The 17,875-nt window shown below is 54.4% G+C and overlaps 1 protein-coding gene across 1 annotated transcript in view; it reads left to right on the forward strand.

The window, feature by feature from the left end:
• The first annotated feature begins 734 nt into the window (after positions 1–734).
• LOC140191851 (trafficking kinesin-binding protein 1-like) overlaps positions 735–17,875 on the forward strand; it is a 68,788-nt gene continuing 51,647 nt past the window's right edge. Inside the window, exons 1-8 of the mRNA XM_072249643.1 lie at positions 735–818; positions 2,946–3,062; positions 6,556–6,656; positions 8,307–8,415; positions 9,357–9,435; positions 15,276–15,406; positions 15,537–15,611; positions 17,036–17,173. Of these exons, the coding sequence (XP_072105744.1) occupies positions 6,583–6,656; positions 8,307–8,415; positions 9,357–9,435; positions 15,276–15,406; positions 15,537–15,611; positions 17,036–17,173 (606 nt within the window). The 5' untranslated portion in view covers positions 735–818; positions 2,946–3,062; positions 6,556–6,582. The remainder of the gene's footprint in view (positions 819–2,945; positions 3,063–6,555; positions 6,657–8,306; positions 8,416–9,356; positions 9,436–15,275; positions 15,407–15,536; positions 15,612–17,035; positions 17,174–17,875) is intronic.

Consider the following 17,875-nt stretch of genomic DNA (forward strand, 5'->3'; position numbering starts at 1 on the left):
ATTGCCATTTTGGAACATATCCCAACTTTTCTGGAAATGGGATTTGTAGATAAGTAGCAGAAAATAAGTTGTGGGCAGCAGCAGAATATCACAGTGATGCACAAAGTGCTGTTAGTGCAAGTATTTGAGTCCTTGTGCGTGCATGTGTGTGCTCACAGTTTCAGTCATTGTCCTGTGGGAGTGGTGTGATGGAGGCCACAGCTCTGGGATAGAAGCTGTTCCTCAGTCTATTTGTTCTGGCTTTTAGTATCCTGAACCTTTTGCTGGACGGTGGTGGGTCAAACAGGGAGTGGCCGGGGTGTGTGGTGTCTTTGGTTCTGCTGATTGCTTTCCTCCTGAGTCTGCTGGAATAGATGGCGTCCAGTCCTGGGAGCCCCACCCTGACAATTCGCTGGGCCGCCTCCGCCACGCGATGCGGGGTCTTGTCGCTCAGCGGCCGTGCAGCCGGCATACCACACGGTGGCGCTGTTGGTCAGGGCGGTTTCAGTCGCTCTTTGGTAGAAGTTAAACAACAGCTCTTGTGGGAGTTTGGCCTGTCACAGCTTTCTGAGGAAGGGGAGTCTGTATCACTCAATGAGCAAGTAAAATGAAGCGGGGGGGGGGGGTTTCTCCACTAATCCGTTCGTGGCGGCAGAGGAGGCCGCGGACCGGCGGTGTTGGCCGCCGGTGGGGAGTCCCGCACGTCGCGGAAGGGGCGAAGGCTGCCCCGGCGCTAATCCCGGTTTGCCTTGCGTTTCTCAGTTCTCTGCACGGAGAGGACGGGCCAGGTGACCAAGACGTACCACGACATTGAGGCCGTCACGCACCTGCTGGAGGAGGTGAGCTTGCCGCCATGGGGTTTCGTTTAAAACGCCGGGCGCCGAGCCGCGGCAATCCGGAGAGGAGTGGGGCGGCCACGAAGGGGGAGTGCGGTGGGCGGGAGCCCGCTTGCCTAGGAGGGGGGCAGGGTATTGGTGCAGGCAGAGCCTTCAGTGGGAGCTGGAGAAACCGGGGGCCGCAAGTGTAGCGTTCGACCACCACAGTGCCTGCAGCCCGGGTTCAATTCCCACCGCCGTGTGCGAGGAGTTTGTACGTTCTCCCCCCTCTGACCACGTGGGTTTCCTCCGGGTGCTCCGGTTTCCTCCCACAGTCCGAAGACGTGCCAGTTAGTGAGTTAGTTGGCCACATGGTTGTAGTTGGGCAGGGCAGGCCTGGTAGCCGGACGGACCGTTAGCCTGCTGTGTCTCGAAAAAAAACAAAATGTTAGGTTAAATTGTGCAGCTGACTATGAAGATAGGTAGAGGGGCAGGCAGTCTTGAGGAGGGAGGGAGTCCTCTAGGACCAAGAGTGGGTAGGGTGAATGGGCAATAAAAATGGCGGATGGAACAGAGTGTTGGGGAGTGTCTGGTCCTGCGGTTTGGCAGAAGGAATTAAAGTGCAGACTATTTGCTGAACGGGTGGCAAAGTGGACTTGGGAGTCCTCGCGCAGGATTCCCCTGAAGGTTTCAGTCGACGGTCAGGAAGGCAAAGGCGATGTTGGCATTCATTTCGAGGGGACCGGAATATAAGATCGAGGACGTCATGCTGAGGCTTTGTAAGGCACTGGTCAGACCTCACTTGGAGTATTGTGAGCAGTTCTGGGATGTGCTGGCATTGGAGAGGGTCCAGAGGAGGTTCACAAGAATGATTCCAGGAATGAAAGGGTTAAAGTATAAGGAGTGTTTGATGGCTCTAGGCCTGTGCTCGCTGGAGTTCAGAAGAGTGAGGGGGGCGGGCCTCAATGAAACCTATCGAATATTGAAAGGCCCAGATAGAGTGGATGTGGAGAGGATGTTTCCTTTAGTGGGGGAGTCTAGGACCAGAGGACACAGATAGAGTGGATGTGGAGAGGATGTTTCCTATACTGGGGGAGTCTAGTACCAGAGGACACAGATAGAGTGGATGTGGAGAGGATGTTTCCTATAGTGGGAGAGTCTAGGACCAGAGGACACAGATAGAGTGGATGTGGAGAGGATGTTTCCTGTAGTGGGAGAGTCTAGGACCAGAGGACACAGATAGAGTGGATGTGGAGAGGATGTTTCCTGCAGTGGGGGAGTCTAGGACCAGAGGACACAGATAGAGTGGATGTGGAGAGGATGTTTCCTATAGTGGAGGAGTCTAGGACCAGAGGACACAGATAGAGTGGATGTGGAGAGGATGTTTCCTATAGTGGGGGAGTCTAGGACCAGAGGACACAGATAGAGTGGATGTGGAGGGGATGTTTCCTATAGTGGGGGAGTCTAGGACCAGAGGACACAGATAGAGTGGATGTGGAGAGGATGTTTCCTATAGTGAGGGAGTCTAGGACCAGAGGACACAGATAGAGTGGATGTGGAGGGGATGTTTCCTATAGTGGGGGAGTCTAGGACCAGAGGACACAGATAGAGTGGATGTGGAGAGGATGTTTCCTATAGAGAGGGAGTCTAGGACCAGAGGGCACAGCCTCAGAACAGCGGGACATTCCTTCAGAACAGAGATGAGGAGGAGTTTCTTTACCCAGAAGGTGGTGAATCTGTGGAATTCATTGCCAAGTCATTGGATGTATTTGAAATGGAGGTTGATAGGTTCTTGATTAGCAAAGGAGTGAAAGGTTACGGGGAGAAGGCAGGAGAACGGGGTTGAGAGGGATAGTAAATCAGCCATGATGGAATGGCGGAGCAGACTTGAAGGGCCAAATGGCCTAATTCTGCTCCTGAGTCTTGTGGTCTACTGGTCTAAAGGTTGCTGAAGGTCTAAAGGTAACGGAGTGAGTGCTGGATTGTTGGATCGGACGGGCCTGATGCCGAGAGTCTGAATAAAGGAACGATTCACGCAGAAGTGAACTGAGCGTTGGGAGGTCCTGGGTGGCTGCCGGCCTGTCCCCGTCCACCCTGGGTCTGCGGGAAGCCGCCGTGCTGAGCCGGTGCTCTCTGTCTGTCCAATCGCAGAAGCAGCGGGACTTGGAGCTGGCTGCTCGCATCGGGCAGTGCCTCCTCAAGGAGAACCGGGCGCTGACCGACAGCAAACAGTACCTGGAGGAACAACTGCAGTGGGCCACCGAGCAGGTGAGTCTCAGCTGAGGGGGCTGACCGGCCGGGGGGAGGGAACGCTGACTGACCGGGAAGGACTGTGAGGTGTGACTGGGGACACTGACTGACTGGGAGGGACTGACTGACCGACCAAGGGGAGGGAATGCTGACTGACCGACAGTGGGGAGGGAACGCTGACTGACCGACCGGGGGGAGGGAACGCTGACTGACTGATCAGGCGGAGGGAACACTGACTGACCGACAGGGGGCAGGGAATGCTGGCTGACCGACCGGGGACACTGAGTGACCGGGAGGGACTGAGGTGTGACCGGGGACACTGACTGACCGGGAGGGGTGAGGGAACGCTGGCTGGCCGTCTGACCGGGAGTGACTGAGAGTGGCTGACCGGGAGGTGAGATTTGGCCAGGACACTGACTGACCGACTGGGGGAGACCTGACCGACCAGGGAGAAGGGAAGAGACAGAACGGGGGAGTGTGCTTGACCCACTGCTGGTGGGACTGCCTGACGGGGGGGGGTACTGACCAATGAGGGAGGTGAGGACCAACCCCGGTCACTACATGACTGGTGGGGCTGACCAACTGGGGGGTGCAAGGAGCACACTGACCAAACAGGCCGATCGACCGGAAAGGGGGAGGTGGGGGTTGGCCACAGCCACTGACCGGAGGGACTGACCGCAGTTGGAGGCTCGGGGTTGGGAGATGGTGGAGACTGACCACCAGCATTCTGCAGAACTTCTCGTGATTCTGATCGGCGGCTCCAATGCGAAGCCCCTTCAGGGTTCCTGCCGACACTGAAGAACTTTACATCTTCTCTTCCACGGGAGTGGTGGAGGGGAGGGGTTTGATGAGACCTCTCCCACTGCACCCCTCCCCCTCTGATTTTTCCCTGCCCTCTTCCTTAACAGTCCTGACGAAGGGTCTGGTCTCCGAAACGTCAACAGTTCACTCTTTCCCACAGATGCTGCCTGACCTGCTGAATTCCACGAGCATTTTGCATGCGTGTGTGTGTGTGTGTGTGTGTGTGTGTGTGTGTGTGCGTGTGTGTGTGTGTGTGTGTTTTGCTCTGGATTCCCAGCACATCTGCAAGATCTCTTGTGGTTATGGCGGCCCTCGCAGTCACATATCCCATGGTGGGTCTGCAGTCTGGCGTCCTGTCCGGGCTCAAGTTGGGCACCAGAAGCCAACAGGAGAACTCCAACGGACTACGCAATTGCCACCTCTAAGCAACACACACTCACACTCACACTCACACACTAACACACACTCACTCATGCTCACACACACACACTCACACTCACATACACAGTCACACACTCACACTCTCACACTCACACTCACACCCACACACTCACACTCACTCACACTCACACTCACACCCACACACTCACACTCTCACACACAGTCACACACTCACACTCACATACTCACACTCACACACACTCACACTCTCACACACGCTCACACTCACTCACTCATACTCACACTCACTCTCACTCACACTCACACCCACACTCACTCACACTCACACTCAGACACACACACACACTCACAATCACTCACATGCGCATTCACACTCACACACACACACACAAACATACTCAAAATGCTGGAGGAACTCAGCAGATCAGGCAGCGTCCGCGGAGAAGGACGAACAGTCGACGTTTCCGGCTGGGACCCTTCACCAGGACTGGAAAAGGAGGGGGAAGGGGAACAAGCTGAAAGTCGATCGGTGAGATCAGGCGGGTGGCGGTGGGTGGAGGGAGGACGACATGAGGGGCTGGGAGGTGACAGGTGGAAGAGTCAAAGGGCTGGAGAAAAAGGAATCTGACAGGAGAGGAGCGTGGACTGTGGGAGAAAGGGAAAGAGGGGGGTTGCCCAGGAAGGTGTGGAGAAGAGAAGGGGTGAGAGGGGAACCAGAAGGTGGAATGGAAAAAGAGAGACGAGGAAGGGGGAGGGATGGGGGGAGGGAGAAATTAGCAGGTTAGAGAAATTGATGTTCATGCCATCATGGGGGTGGGGGGGAGGGGCTAGAATTCTCATTCAAATCTATCAAATATTGAAAGACCGAGACAGAGAGGATGTTTCCTATAGTGGGGGAGACTAGGACCAGAGGGCACAGATAGAGTGGATGTGGAGAGGATGTTTCCTATAGTGGGGGAGTCTAGGACCAGAGGACACAGATAGAGTGGATGTGGAGAGGATGTTTCCTATAGTTGGGGAGTCTAGGACCAGAGGACACAGATAGAGTGGATGTGGAGAGGATGTTTCCTGTAGTGGGGGAGTCTAGGACCAGAGAACACAGATAGAGTGGATGTGGAGAGGATGTTTCCTGTAGTGGGGGAGTCTAGGACCAGAGGACACAGATAGAGTGGATGTGGAGAGGATGTTTCCGATAGCGGGGGGAGACTAGGACCAGAGGGCACAGATAGAGTGGATGTGGAGAGGATGTTTCCTATAGTGGGGGAGTCTAGGACCAGAGGACACAGATAGAGTGGATGTGGAGAGGATGTTTCCTATAGTTGGGGAGTCTAGGACCAGAGGACACAGATAGAGTGGATGTGGAGAGGATGTTTCCTGTAGTGGGGGAGTCTAGGACCAGAGGACACAGATAGAGTGGATGTGGAGAGGATGTTTCCGATAGCGGGGGGAGTATAGGACCAGAGGGCACAGATAGAGCGGATGTGGAGAGGATGTTTTCTATAGTGGGGAAATCTAGGACCAGAGGACACAGATAGAGTGGATGTGGAGAGGATGTTTCCTATAGTGGGGGGAGTCTAGGACCAGAGGACACAGATAGAGTGGATGTGGAGAGGATGTTTCCTATAGTGGGGGAGTCTAGGACCAGAGGACACAGATAGAGTGGATGTGGAGAGGATGTTTCCTACAGTGGGGGAGTCTAGGACCAGAGGGCACAGATAGAGTGGATGTGGAGAGTATGTTTCCTGCAGTGGGGGAGTATAGGACCAGAGGGCACAGATAGAGTGGATGTGGAGAGGATGTTTCCTATAGTGTGGGGAGTCTAGGACCAGAGGACACAGATAGAGTGGATGTGGAGAGGATGTTTCCTACAGTGGGGTAGTCTAGGACCAGAGGGCACAGCCTCAGAATAGGGGGATGTCCATCTAGAACAGAGATGAGGAATTTATTGAGCCAGAGGGTGATGTATCTGTGGAATCCTTTGCCACAGGCAGTTGTGGAGGTCATGTCACTGGTTACATTTAAAGCGGAGGTTGATAGATTCTTGATTAGCCAGGGTGTCAGAGGTTACGGGGAGAAGGCAGGGGAATGGGGTTGAGAGGGATAGTAAATCAGCCACGATGCAATGGGGGAGCAGACTGGATGGGCTCCCCCAGGTGTCCCAGGTGTGAGATGTCGGTGGATCAGTAGCCCCTTCCTGCGTGGCGGCTGTCCCCCACCCTGAGGGGGTGGCATGGGGCACCGGGGACTTGCGATCGCTGACGCCTGCTGGGCATTCACCCCTCTCTACCCCCCCCCCCGTCTCACTCAGGTGGCCCAGCTGAAGCACGAAGTCAGCATGAGGGACGATTTGCTGCAGCTCTACACCAACTCGACGGAGGAGAGTGAGCCCGACTCCTCCTGCGGCACCCCGTGAGTGTAGCCCCCCACCACCACCACCCACCCGCACCCTCCGAGAGTCCGGGCCCCCTCCCAACCAAACCTCTCTCGTCACCGATAACAGAGTAATCCAACATTCCCGGTCCCAGGACAGAGACACGCTTACGACTCAACCGTACTTTAATCGACTCGTGCACCAGGAGTCAGCGTGGCCCACACCCCCCTCCCCGTCACCCACACCGCTCTCCACCCAAACTGGTATCTCTGAGCAGAATTGGTTTAGCGGTGGGGGGATACGTTTGAATGCCACACCCCCTCCCCCACGCGAGGAGAGCTTTCTCACACTGGATGCGTCAGCCTCCGGTTTGGTGGGAGCTGGTTTGCGGGCACCGCGCGGGATCGAACTGAGCTGCAGAAGGTTGTAAATCCTGTCAGGTCCATCACCAGCATCCAGGAGGTCCTCAAGGAGCAGTGCCTCGAACAAGCTGGCGTCCATCATTGAGGGCCCCCATCACCTAGAACATACCCTCCTCACATTACTACAACTAACACCCCCCCATCCCCGGCTCCGATAGCCCGCTCATTTCCACTCTCCTTGCACACGTAACCCTCCGCTTCCTCACTCCAGACACACCCTCCGCACCTCCTGCACGCCCTCGTCACCTCCCACTCGTCCCCGGGCACTATATCACACTCCTCGCCTCCCAGCGCCTGCCCTCTGCTTCCCCCCCCGCCCCCGCATCTGCTCCACTTCCCCCTGGATACACATGGAGATGCTCCCCCACATGCTCACGGCCGTACGTGACTGCACACTTGCATCTGCTCGCGCTCACTTCCAGTCGCACACTTGCGTCCAGTTGCACAGAAGCTCCCACCTGGTCCCTGTATCATTGCACACCTTTGCACATTCACACACTTGCATCCAGATACACACACACACCCATTTTAATTACACACTTGTGAACACTCTCACACACTTGTGCAGACTGACGTAAGTTTTCATAATTGTGCACATTCACAGAATCAGATCAGGTTGCATGCACACTCCCATTATAACAGCACACTTGTTCACACTCACACCCATCACACAAACACACAATATATTTGCATACCTTTGCACACTAACATCCAGTTGCACACACAACCCAAACGTGATTGCACACTTGCACACACTAACATTCTGTTACACGCACACACACACTATATTTCCATACCTATGCACACTCACACACTAACATGCATTTGCATACACGGACACTCTAATTGTAATTGCACACTTATTTACACTCACATTTGGTTACACACACTATACGAGCACACACTCACATTGTAATTGCACATGTATGCACACTCATATAATTGCACACTTTTACACACTCACATCCAATTGCACATTCACATTACAATTGCACATGTATGCACACTCATATTATAATTGCACACTTTCACACACTCACATCCGACAGCACACACTTGCATTATAATTGCACACATATGCACACTCTGTTCTAACTGGAGACTTGTGCCCACTCTGCGAGCTCCGCTTGTAACCGCGCACCCGCACCCAGTGAGCACTCACGTCCGTCCGTGTGACCGCGCTCCCATCCACGCGCACCGCGGCGTGATTTTCGCGGGGGGCCGCGGTGGCGGGTGAAACCTGACCTGTCTGTGTGCTGGTTGCAGGCTGAGGCGCAACGAATCGTCGGTGTCTCTGCAGAATTACCTGCACCTGGAGCTGCTGCAGCAGAAGCTGCGGACCCTGGAGAGCGAGAACCACAGCCTGAAACACAAGGTAAGATCCCGGGGGGAGCCAGTGCCCGCGCAGGCTGCAGTGGCACACCGGGAACCGGGGGATAAAACCAACCCAGAATGTCCCTGTTCCCGCCTACCCATCCTGTTCTGGGCTCGGAGGCTGCCACGCTCCCTGCACCGCTTGTGTTGGGCACGGTTTTGCTTTTCGCAGAGAGCGGTGGCGGGGGGTGGTGATGGAGATGTGGCTGCCAGGGGCGGTGGTGGTGATGGGGGGTGTGGAAGATGCTCTTGGACAGGTGCATCGACGTGCCAGCGTGTGGACAGAAAGGATTCATTCAGCCGGACATTCGACGGTGAAGTTAGCACAGCACTGTGTCCCCTTTGCTGCACAGTGGCTACATGGCTCGGTACCTCCGGGTGTAGGTTTGTGGTCTTCCACTGCGGTGGCCCGTCCACTTCAAGGTCCGAAGTGTTGCGCGTGCAGAGATGCTCTTCTGCACACCACTGTTGTAACGCCTGGTTAGCTGAGTTACTGTCGCCTTCCCGTCAGCTTGAACCAGTCTGGCCGTTCTCCTCTGACCTCTCTCGTTAACAAGGACATCTTCCCCCACACAAATGCTGCTCACTGGATGTTTTCTTTCACTTGCCACACCACCCTCTGTAAACTCGAGAGGCAGCTGTGCGTGAAAATCCCAGGAGATCAGTAGTTTCTGAGATCCTCGAACCACCCCGTCTGGCACCAGAAAGCGACACGGTCACTTAGCTCACATTTCTTCCCCTCATCCCTCGGCTGTCCTTGAGGTTTGGTCTGAACAACATCTGAGCCTCTTGACCGTGTCCGCGTGCTCTTATGGATGGGGTTACTGCCACGTCACTGGGGAAGAAAGGGAACCTGGGTGACCCTTTTGGCCAACTGACCGAGGGAGTGCGCGGACAGACAGGCCCGACTGCGGTGACACTCTCCCCTCGTTCGCTCCGCAGGCCCTGCAGGTGTCCAGCGAAACGCTGGAATACGAGAACAAGGAGGAGGAGCTGGTGATGAACTGTGTGAAGGAGCTCGGTGAGTGGCCGGGGGGGCGAGGTCCTTGCGGAGTGTGACAGCTTATCACGTTACGCTGTCGTGATTCTGATATGGGGCTCTGTCGTGGGCTGGGAGTGGGAAGGGGGCAGGGAGAGAGGAATCATGGTGGGGAAAAGGGGAAGGGAAAGGGGAATCATGGTTGGGAAAAGGGGAAGGGAGACGGGAATCATGGTTGGGAAAAGGGGAAGGGAGAAGGGAATCATGGTTGGGAAAAGAGGAAGGGAGAGGGAGAATTGTGGCTGGGAAAAGGGGAAGGGAGAGGGGAATCATGGTTGGGAAAAGGGGAAGGGAGAAGGGAATCATGGTTGGGAAAAGAGGAAGGGAGAGGGAGAATTGTGGCTGGGAAAAGGGGAAGGGAGAGGGGAATCATGGTTGGGAAAAGGGGAAGGGAGAGGGGAATCATGGTTGGGAAAAGGGGAAAGGAGAAGGGAATCATGGTTGGGAAAAGGCGGAGGGAGAGGGGAATCATGGTTGGGAAAAGGGGAAGGGAGAAGGGAATCATGGTTGGGAAAAGGGGAAGGGAGAGGGGAATCATGGTTGGGAAAAGAGGAAGGGAGAGGGAGAACTGTGGCTGGGAAAAGGGGAAGGGAGAGGGGAATCATGGTTGGGAAAAGGGGAAAGGAGAAGGGAATCATGGTTGGGAAAAGGGGAAGGGAGAGGGGAATCATGGTTGGGAAAAGGGGAAGGGAGAGGGGAATCATGGTTGGGAAAGGGGGAAGGGAGGGCGGAATCTTGGTTTGGAAAGGGGAAGGTAAAAAAGAGAAATAATAATGAATAAATAACAAAAAATAAGCAATAAATATCGAAAACATAAGATGAAGAGTCCTTGAAACTCAGTCCATTGGTTGTGGGAACAGTTCAGTGAGGTTGTATGAAGTTATTCCCTCTGGTTTAAAAGCCTGATGGTTGAGGGGTAATAACTGTTCCTGAACCTGGTGGTGTGGGTCCTGAGGCTCCTGTACCTCCTTCCTGATGGTTGAGGGGGTAATAACTGTTCCTGAACCTGGTGGTGTGGGTCCTGAGGCTCCTGTACCTCCTTCCTGATGGTTGAGGGGGTAATAACTGTTCCTGAACCTGGTGGTGTGGGTCCTGAGGCTCCTGTACCTCCTTCCTGATGGTTGAGGGGGTAATAACTGTTCCTGAACCTGGTGGTGTGGGTCCTGAGGCTCCTGTACCTCCTTCCTGATGGTTGAGGGGGTAATAACTGTTCCTGAACCTGGTGGTGTGGGTCCTGAGGCTCCTGTACCTCCTTCCTGATGGTTGAGGGGGTAATAACTGTTCCTGAACCTGGTGGTGTGGGACCTGAGGCTCCTGTACCTCCTTCCTGATGGTTGAGGGGGTAATAACTGTTCCTGAACCTGGTGGTGTGGGTCCTGAGGCTCCTGTACCTCCTTCCTGATGGTTGAGGGGGTAATAACTGTTCCTGAACCTGGTGGTGTGGGTCTTGAGGCTCCTGTACCTCCTTCCTGATGGTTGAGGGGGAAATAACTGTTCCTGAACCTGGTGGTGTGGGTCCTGAGGCTCCTGTACCTCCTTCCTGATGGTTGAGGGGGTAATAACTGTTCCTGAACCTGGTGGTGTGGGACCTGAGGCTCCTGCACCTTCTTCCTGATGGTTGAGGGGTAATAACTGTTCCTGAACCTGGTGGTGTGGGTCCTGAGGCTCCTGTACCTCCATCCTGATGGTTGAGGGGTAATAACTGTTCCTGAACCTGGTGGTGTGGGACCTGAGGCTCCTGTACCTCCTTTGAGGGGGTAATAACTGTTCCTGAACCTGGTGGTGTGGGACCTGAGGCTCCTGTACCTCCTTCCTGATGGTTGAGGGGTAATAACTGTTCCTGAACCTGGTGGTGAGGGTTCTGAGGCTCCTGTACCTCCTCCCTGATGGTTGAGGGGTAATAACTGTTCCTAAACCTGGTGGTGTGGGTCCTGAGGCTCCTGTACCTCCATCCTGATGGTTGAGGGGTAATAACTGTTCCTGAACCTGGTGGTGTGGGACCTGAGGCTCCTGTACCTCCTTTGAGGGGGTAATAACTGTTCCTGAACCTGGTGGTGTGGGACCTGAGGCTCCTGTACCTCCTTCCTGATGGTTGAGGGGTAATAACTGTTCCTGAACCTGGTGGTGAGGGTTCTGAGGCTCCTGTACCTCCTCCCTGATGGTTGAGGGGTAATAACTGTTCCTGAACCTGGTGGTGTGGGTCCTGAGGCTCCTGTACCTCCATCCTGATGGTTGAGGGGTAATAACTGTTCCTGAACCTGGTGGTGTGGGACCTGAGGCTCCTGTACCTCCTTTGAGGGGGTAATAACTGTTCCTGAACCTGGTGGTGTGGGACCTGAGGCTCCTGTACCTCCTTCCTGATGGTTGAGGGGTAATAACTGTTCCTGAACCTGGTGGTGAGGGTTCTGAGGCTCCTGTACCTCCTCCCTGATGGTTGAGGGGTAATAACTGTTCCTGAACCTGGTGGTGTGGGTCCTGAGGCTCCTGTACCTCCTTCCTGATGGTTGAGGGGTAATAACTGTTCCTGAACCTGGTGGTGTGGGACCTGAGGCTCCTGTACCTCCTTTGAGGGGGTAATAACTGTTCCTGAACCTGGTGGTGTGGGACCTGAGGCTCCTGTACCTCCTTCCTGATGGTTGAGGGGTAATAACTGTTCCTGAACCTGGTGGTGAGGGTTCTGAGGCTCCTGTACCTCCTCCCTGATGGTTGAGGGGTAATAACTGTTCCTGAACCTGGTGGTGTGGGTCCTGAGGCTCCTGTACCTCCATCCTGATGGTTGAGGGGTAATAGCTGTTCCTGAACCTGGTGGTGTGGGACCTGAGGCTCCTGTACCTCCTTTGAGGGGGTAATAACTGTTCCTGAACCTGGTGGTGTGGGACCTGAGGCTCCTGTACCTCCTTCCTGATGGTTGAGGGGTAATAACTGTTCCTGAACCTGGTGGTGTGGGTCCTGAGGCTCCTGTACCTCCTTCCTGATGGTTGAGGGGTACTAACTGTTCCTGAACCTGGTGGTGTGGGACCTGAGGCTCCTGCACCTTCTTCCTGATGGTTGAGGGGTAATAACTGTTCCTGAACCTGGTGGTGTGGGTCCTGAGGCTCCTGTACCTCCATCCTGATGGTTGAGGGGTAATAACTGTTCCTGAACCTGGTGGTGTGGGTCCTGAGGCTCCTGTACCTCCTTCCTGATGGTTGAGGGGGTAATAACTGTTCCTGAACCTGGTGGTGTGGGTCCTGAGGCTCCTGTACCTCCTTCCTGATGGTTGAGGGGGTAATAACTGTTCCTGAACCTGGTGGTGTGGGACCTGAGGCTCCTGCACCTTCTTCCTGATGGTTGAGGGGTAATAACTGTTCCTGAACCTGGTGGTGTGGGTCCTGAGGCTCCTGTACCTCCATCCTGATGGTTGAGGGGTAATAACTGTTCCTGAACCTGGTGGTGTGGGACCTGAGGCTCCTGTACCTCCTTTGAGGGGGTAATAACTGTTCCTGAACCTGGTGGTGTGGGACCTGAGGCTCCTGTACCTCCTTCCTGATAGTTGAGGGGTAATAACTGTTCCTGAACCTGGTGGTGTGGGACCTGAGGCTCCTGTACCTCCTTCCCGATGGTTGAGGGGTAATAACTGGTCCTGAACCTGGTGGTGTGGGACTTGAGGCTCCTGTACCTCCTTCCCGATGGTTGAGGGGGTAATAACTGTTCCTGAACCTGGTGGTGTGGGACCTGAGGCTCCTGTACCTCCTTCCTGATGGTTGAGGGGTAATAACTGTTCCCGAACCTGGTGGTGTGGGACCTGAGGCTCCTGTACCTCCTTCCTGATGGTTGAGGGGGTAATAACTGTTCCTGAACCTGGTGGTGTGGGACCTGAGGCTCCTGCACCTTCTTCCTGATGGTTGAGGGGTAATAACTGTTCCTGAACCTGGTGGTGTGGGTCCTGAGGCTCCTGTACCTCCATCCTGATGGTTGAGGGGTAATAACTGTTCCTGAACCTGGTGGTGTGGGACCTGAGGCTCCTGTACCTCCTTTGAGGGGGTAATAACTGTTCCTGAACCTGGTGGTGTGGGACCTGAGGCTCCTGTACCTCCTTCCCGATGGTTGAGGGGTAATAACTGGTCCTGAACCTGGTGGTGTGGGACCTGAGGATCCTGTACCTCCTTCCCGATGGTTGAGGGGGTAATAGCTGTTCCTGAACCTGGTGATGTGGGACCTGAGGCTCCTGTACCTCCTTCCTGATGGTTGAGGGGGGAATAACTGTTCCTGAACCTGGTGGTGTGGGACCTGAGGCTTCTGTACCTCCTTTGAGGGGGTAATAACTGTTTCTGAACCTGGTGGTGTGGGTCCTGAGTCTCCTGTACCTCCTTCCTGATGGTTGAGGGGTAATAACTGTTCCTGAACCTGGTGGTGTGGGACCTGAGGCTCCTGTACCTCCTTCCTGATGGTTGAGGGGGGAATAACTGTTCCTGAACCTGGTGGTGTGGGACCTGAGGCTTCTGTACCTCCTTTGAGGGGGTAATAACTGTTTCTGAACCTGGTGGTGTGGGACCTGAGGCTCCTGTACCTCCTTCCTGATGGGTGAGGGGTAATAACTGTTCCTGAACCTGGTGGTGTGGGTCCTGAGGCTCCTGTACCTCCTTCCTGATGGTTGAGGGGTAATAACTGTTCCTGAACCTGGTGGTGTGGGACCTGAGGCTCCTGTACCTCCTTCCTGATGGAAGCAGCAAGGAGGGAGGATGACCTGGGTGGTTGAGGTCCCTGAAGAAGGATGCCACTTTTCATGTAGTTGTGCTCAATGGTCGGGAGGGCTTTTCTCGTGACGGTCTGGGCTGTAGCCACTATCTTTCGTAGGTTTTCTCTTCAAGGGCTCTGGTGTTCCCTCAGCAGACTGTGATGAAGCCAGTCAATACTCTCCACCTCACCCCTGTAGAAGTTTGTCAAAGTTTTAGATGTCATGCTGAATATTTGCAAACTCCTACAACTAACAAAAAGCTACAAACTACAGTTGAGAAATTGGGACATGTTCGGCACAGCATTGTGGGCTGAAGCACCTGTATTGTGCTGTAGGTTTTCTATGTTTCCATGTATTAAAAAAATGAAATGAATTAAGTAGTGCATAAAGAGAGCAAATAAATAAAAGTGAGGTAGTGTCCATGGGTTCAATGTCCATTCAGAAATCTGATGGCGGAGGGGAGGAAGCTGTTCCTGAATCGCTGAGTGTGTGCGTTCAGGCTCCTGTACCTCCTCCCTGATGGTAGCAATGAGGAGAGGGCTCGTCAATAGACAATAGGTGCAGGAGTAGGCCATTCAGCCCTTCGAGGCAGCACCTCCATTCACTGTGATCATGGCTGATCATCCACAATCAGTACCCTTTTCCTGCCTTCTCCCCACATCCCTTCACTCCGCTATCTCTATTTTGAAAGAATCCAGAGAATTGGCCTCCACTGCCTTCTGAGGCAGAGCATTCCACAGAACCACAATCCTCTGCGAAAAAGTTTTTCCTCAACTCCGTTCTAAATTGTCTACCCCTTATTCTTAAACTGCGGCCTCTGGTTCTGGACTCCCCCCAACATTGGGAACATGCTTCCTGCCTCTAGCGTGTCCAATCCCTTAATAATCTTATATGTTTCAATCAGATCCCCTCTCATCCTTCTAAATTCCAGTGTATACAACCCCAGTCGCTCCAATCTTTCAATATAGGACAGTCCCGCCATCCCGGGAGTTAACCGCGTGAACCTAAGCTGCATGTCCTGGGTGATAGAGGTGTAATTATGTACATTTGCAAATGCACACGGCAAATTAAGTTGATTCCTGGATCCCGTTGTTTGACTGACCAGGTGACTGCAATGCCCAGCTGGCCAGTGTGTCCGAGGAGCTGGCACTGAAGATGGAGGACTCTGCCCGCCAGCAGGAGGAGATCAGCGTGCTGCTGGCCCACATCGTGGAGCTCCAACAGAAATGCAGAACCGTACGTCAGTCCCCGCCATCAGCCGACCCCGGAATCCCCATCCCGGTCCTATCGTTCCCAGCACCCACGCCTCTCCCAGTCCCAGAGTGCTGATCAGTTGCTAAATGGTGTTTTGTCTTTGTTCAATCAGTGCACTGCAGAGAACGAGGACTTAACCCAGGAACTTGCAGCATCGAGAGAGGGTCAGGAGCATTTGAAGACCGAGGTGGGTAGTGGAGGGGGTGACCCCTCTCCTCTGTCACTGACTGTATCCCCACTAATGTTAATCCAGCCCTCTCACACCGTCCCTCAGTGACCCCTCTCCCCCATGTCCTGTGTCACTGATTGTGTCCCCACTGATGTTAATCCAGCTCCCTTACACCATCCCTCAGTGACCCCTCTCCCCAGCGTCCTGTGTCACTGACTGTATCCCCACTGACGTTAATCCAGCTCCCTCTCACCGTCCCTCAGTGACCCCTCTCCCCCAGCGTCCTGTGTCACTGATTGTATCCCCACTGACGTTAATCCAGCTCCCTCTCACCGTCCCTCAGTGACCCCTCTCCCCCATCGTCCTGTGTCACTGACTGTATCCCCACTGACGTTAATCCAGCTCCCTCTCACCGTCCCTCAGTGACCCCTCTCCCCCATCGTCCTGTGTTACTGACTGTATCCCTGCTGACGTTAATCCAGCTCCCTTACACCATCCCTCAGTGACCCCTCTCCCCAGCGTCCTGTGTCACTGACTGTATCCCCACTGACGTTAATCCAGCACCCTCTCACCGTCCCTCAGTGACTCCTCTCCCTCAGCGTCCTGTGTCACTGCCCGTATCCCCACTGACGTTAATCCAGCTCCCTCACACCGTCCCTCAGTGACCCCTCTCCCCCAGCATCGTGTCACTGACTGTATCCCCACTGACGTTAATCCAGCTCCCTCACACCGTCCCACAGTGACCCCTCTCCCCCAGCGTCCTGTGTCACTGACTGTATCCCCACTGACATTAATCCAGCCCCCTCACACCGTCCCACAGTGACCCCTCTCCCCCAGCATCCTGTGTCACTGACGTTAACCCAGCCCCCTCACACCGTCCCTCAGTGACCCCTCTCCCCCATGTCCTGTGTCACTGACTGTATCCCCACTGACGTTAATCCAACTCCCTCACACCGTCCCTCAGTGACCCCTCTCCCCCACGTCTTGTGTCACTGACTGTATCCCCAATGACAATAACCCAGCTCCCTCACACCATCGCTCAGTGACCCCTCTCCCCCAGCGTCCTGTGTCACTGACTGTATCCCCACTGACGTTAATCCAGCTCCCTCACACCGTCCCTCAGTGACCCCTCTCCCCCACCGTCGTGTCACTGACTGTATCCCCATTGATGTTAATCCAGCTCCCTCACACCATCGCTCAGTGACCCCTCTCCCCCAGCGTCCTGTGTTACTGACTGTATCCCCACTGACATTAATCCAGAACCAGGAACCGGAGTGTCACACGGTCACGGGGTAGCGGGGGAGCATACAACTCCTTAAGGACAGCGGCGGGAATTGAACCCCGAACGTCCGGAGCAGTCCGAGGCAGACCGGCGTCACGCTGCCCCCTGCGCCCTTCCCCCTTGGCTCGGAGACTGAGGGGCCGCTCTGTTTGCTCTGCAGCTCCAGTACATGCGGGAGAAGTACTTCCAGTGCGGCGAGATGCTACGGGAGGCGCAGGAAGAGGTGAAGAACCTGAGGACGCGGAGTGGCCCCAGCTGCTGCATCAACCGCTACCTCACCGTACCCGTCTACCCCATGGTAAGCGATGAAGCAAATGTCAACGTACCGTCAGGGCACCGACGTGTCATCGCGGACTACCCCGAGTTTCCTTTTCTTGCGGGCACCGCGGAATCAACGTGCACAACGAGGCGGGCAAACAGGCAATGCGCAAAGGACCAAAAAACCGCGCAAACACAAAAATAAGTTTCAAATAATAAGTAATTTAGCTACAGATAAATAAGCTACAGATTGGCAAGTATGGCGTTGCGGCCATCTCTGAAACTTGGCTAAACGATGGCTGCCATTGGGAGCTGAACGTCCAAGGATATATTGGAAAGATAGGTTAGTAGGCAGAGGGGGTGGTGTGGCCCTGTGTATAAGAAATAATATTAAATCATTAGAAAGGAATGACATGGGATCGGAAGGTGTAGAGTCTCTATGGGTTGAGTTAAGAAATGGCAACGGTAAAAGGGCCCTAATGGCCGTTGTATACAGGCCTCCAAACAGCAGCCCGGATGTGGATTAAAAATTATAGTGGGAGATAGAAAAGGCACATCAGAAAGGCAATGTCATGATAATCATTGGGAACTTTAATATGAAAGTGGATTGGGAAAACCAGGTCAGTACTGTATCTCAAGAGAGAGAATTTGTAGAATGTCTAAGGGATGGATTTTTTAGAACTGCTTGTTGTTGAGCCCACGAGGGGATCGGCTGTGCTGAATTGGGTGTTGTGCAATGATC

The sequence above is a fragment of the Mobula birostris genome, chromosome X, assembly GCF_030028105.1.
Source record: "Mobula birostris isolate sMobBir1 chromosome X, sMobBir1.hap1, whole genome shotgun sequence".
Taxonomy (NCBI): domain Eukaryota; kingdom Metazoa; phylum Chordata; class Chondrichthyes; order Myliobatiformes; family Myliobatidae; genus Mobula; species Mobula birostris.